Raw genomic sequence first — 2191 nt, forward strand, 5'->3', positions numbered from 1 at the left:
TTCCATAAATAATATACACATAACCTCCTATTTCTAACAGCTATCTTATGAGGATCAACAAATATTACTCACATGTGAAATGTGTACCAAATGTAACACCACTTGATCATCATATTTAAACTATCTTTATCTTTATAACGAGTAATAATTAAACAAAAGATATATTCATCTTTTTCAAACTTAAAGTTTAATTAAAAATACCAAGTGGTTAGTTTATACTACTATAATTACACTATTATTTTTGTAGGGAGAGAGCTAGTTATTATTACTACGTATTGTACAAATTACTACAAAACATTTGCAGTCTATATATAACACTCGAATTTACATCACAATATCACATACACATCGAGTGTCAATTAACTCGATATGGAGTCCTCTAAACAACTCACTGCTCTTCTTCTCATCTCAATGTTCTTCATTTCCACTACTGCCACTCCCATTGCTCTTGATTGTGTTCCTTGTGGTGGTGGTGGTGGTGGTGGCGGCGGCGGCGGCAAACCTCCTCACCATTCCGGTAAACCACCCTCCGGCAAACCACCCACCGGTAAACCACCATCCACCCACCCACCTCATATCAAACCACCAGTAGTCAAACCTCCTGTGGTCAAACCACCAGTAGTCAAACCCCCGGTGGTCAAACCACCAGTAGTCAAACCTCCGGTGGTCAAACCACCAGTTGTTCTCCCACCAATAGTCAAACCACCAATCACCCTACCACCAGTTGTGACCCCACCAATTGTGAAGCCACCAATCACCCTACCACCAGTTGTGACCCCACCAATTGTCAAGCCACCAATCACCCTACCACCAGTTGTGACCCCACCAATTGTTAAGCCACCAATCACCCTACCACCGGTTGTGAGCCCACCAGTGTTGAACCCACCATCAGGTGGACAACCAGGAACACCATGCCCACCACCATCACCATTTGTGCCAACTCCTGCTGCTACATGCCCCATTGATGCGCTAAAGCTTGGAGCTTGTGTGGATCTTTTAGGTGGGCTGGTTCATATTGGGCTAGGTGACCCAGTAGTGAACCAATGCTGTCCAGTTCTAGCTGGGTTGGTTGAACTTGAGGCTGCAGTTTGTTTGTGTACAACACTAAAACTTAAGTTACTGAATATCAACATTTATCTACCACTTGCTCTTCAGTTACTTGTTACTTGTGGCAAGACTCCACCTCCTGGTTACACTTGTTCCATTTAAGTATTCAAGATCCCATTTTAGGTAACTTTCATAATTCCTTCATGCAAACCCTAACCCTAACCCTAATCTAATCAAGATCCCATTTGAGGTCACCCTTACAACCTAGAGGTTGAGGGTTGAGTCCTGCTTAGGACATTTTCGTGGTGTATATATTCGTGTTAGTATTATATGAGTGTCTGAGTTTGCCTTTCAAAAAAAAAAAAAAAAAAAATCTAATTAATTTGCTCATTCTCTTTTGTGGGTTGGTGTTTTCTGATTTTGTGTTACCTTTATTTAAGACTTTATTAATCCTAAAAGTTCACATCACCTTAAATATGGACACGTGATTTGTACACCAATTTTTTTCATTAAAGTATTAACTCTACAACATTTTTTTGTGTATGCTAATAAAGATGGTGTACAAATCACCTTTTTAAAAAAAAAAAAATCTTGGACATATAATCGTCTTGTTTGAATATTGTTTTTCATAAATCTAGCTTAAATAAGTATATGCTAATCCTTTTTTTAATTACGGATGCAGGGAGGAGTACGTAATGGGTCCGTGGACGTGATCAAAGACGAAGAACGTCCTCGAGCTCTCTGTTTGGAGTATTGAAGGAAATTAAATTTCTATTGTTTTTTATTAATGTTTCGATTTTTTTGCATGAAAGATAATTAATTACTATTTGATGCATGCATGGTTTGTTGTGTTGATGTAAGGAATTATAACCACCAGTTTATCAAGGAACTGAATGTAAGTTTTACGTACACTAAATTATTAGTTAATGGTTTTTATCATGTACTTAGCTTAATTTTCTAGTATCATGTGAAAGTTATAAGAGTTCATAGTAACAAATGCTTGAAAACAAAAAAATGGTAGACGCGTGCCGATTACAACAAAGTGTTTGATAAATTAAAGGAATAAGAATATAAATAACTTGTTTTCATCGGTACTATTTCACGTATTCAAACTTTTATTTGGAGTCGAAATTATAAAATGAAC

The 2191-nt window shown here is 37.4% G+C and overlaps 1 protein-coding gene across 1 annotated transcript; it reads left to right on the forward strand.

The window, feature by feature from the left end:
- The first annotated feature begins 353 nt into the window (after positions 1-353).
- Positions 354-1986, forward strand: LOC139872189 (uncharacterized). Its single transcript, XM_071860025.1, has 2 exons — positions 354-1230; positions 1730-1986. The coding sequence occupies exon 1, from the start codon at positions 370-372 to the stop codon at positions 1207-1209; it is 840 nt and encodes a 279-aa protein (XP_071716126.1). The 5' UTR covers positions 354-369; the 3' UTR covers positions 1210-1230; positions 1730-1986.
- The last annotated feature ends 205 nt before the right edge of the window (positions 1987-2191 follow it).

This window comes from Rutidosis leptorrhynchoides, chromosome 10 (assembly GCF_046630445.1).
Source record: "Rutidosis leptorrhynchoides isolate AG116_Rl617_1_P2 chromosome 10, CSIRO_AGI_Rlap_v1, whole genome shotgun sequence".
Taxonomy (NCBI): Eukaryota; Viridiplantae; Streptophyta; class Magnoliopsida; order Asterales; family Asteraceae; genus Rutidosis; species Rutidosis leptorrhynchoides.

Excerpts from the sequence above, each read along its gene's own strand:
- LOC139872189 (XM_071860025.1), top strand. The coding sequence starts at position 370 with ATGGAGTCCTCTAAACAACTCACTGCTCTTCTTCTCATCTCAATGTTC.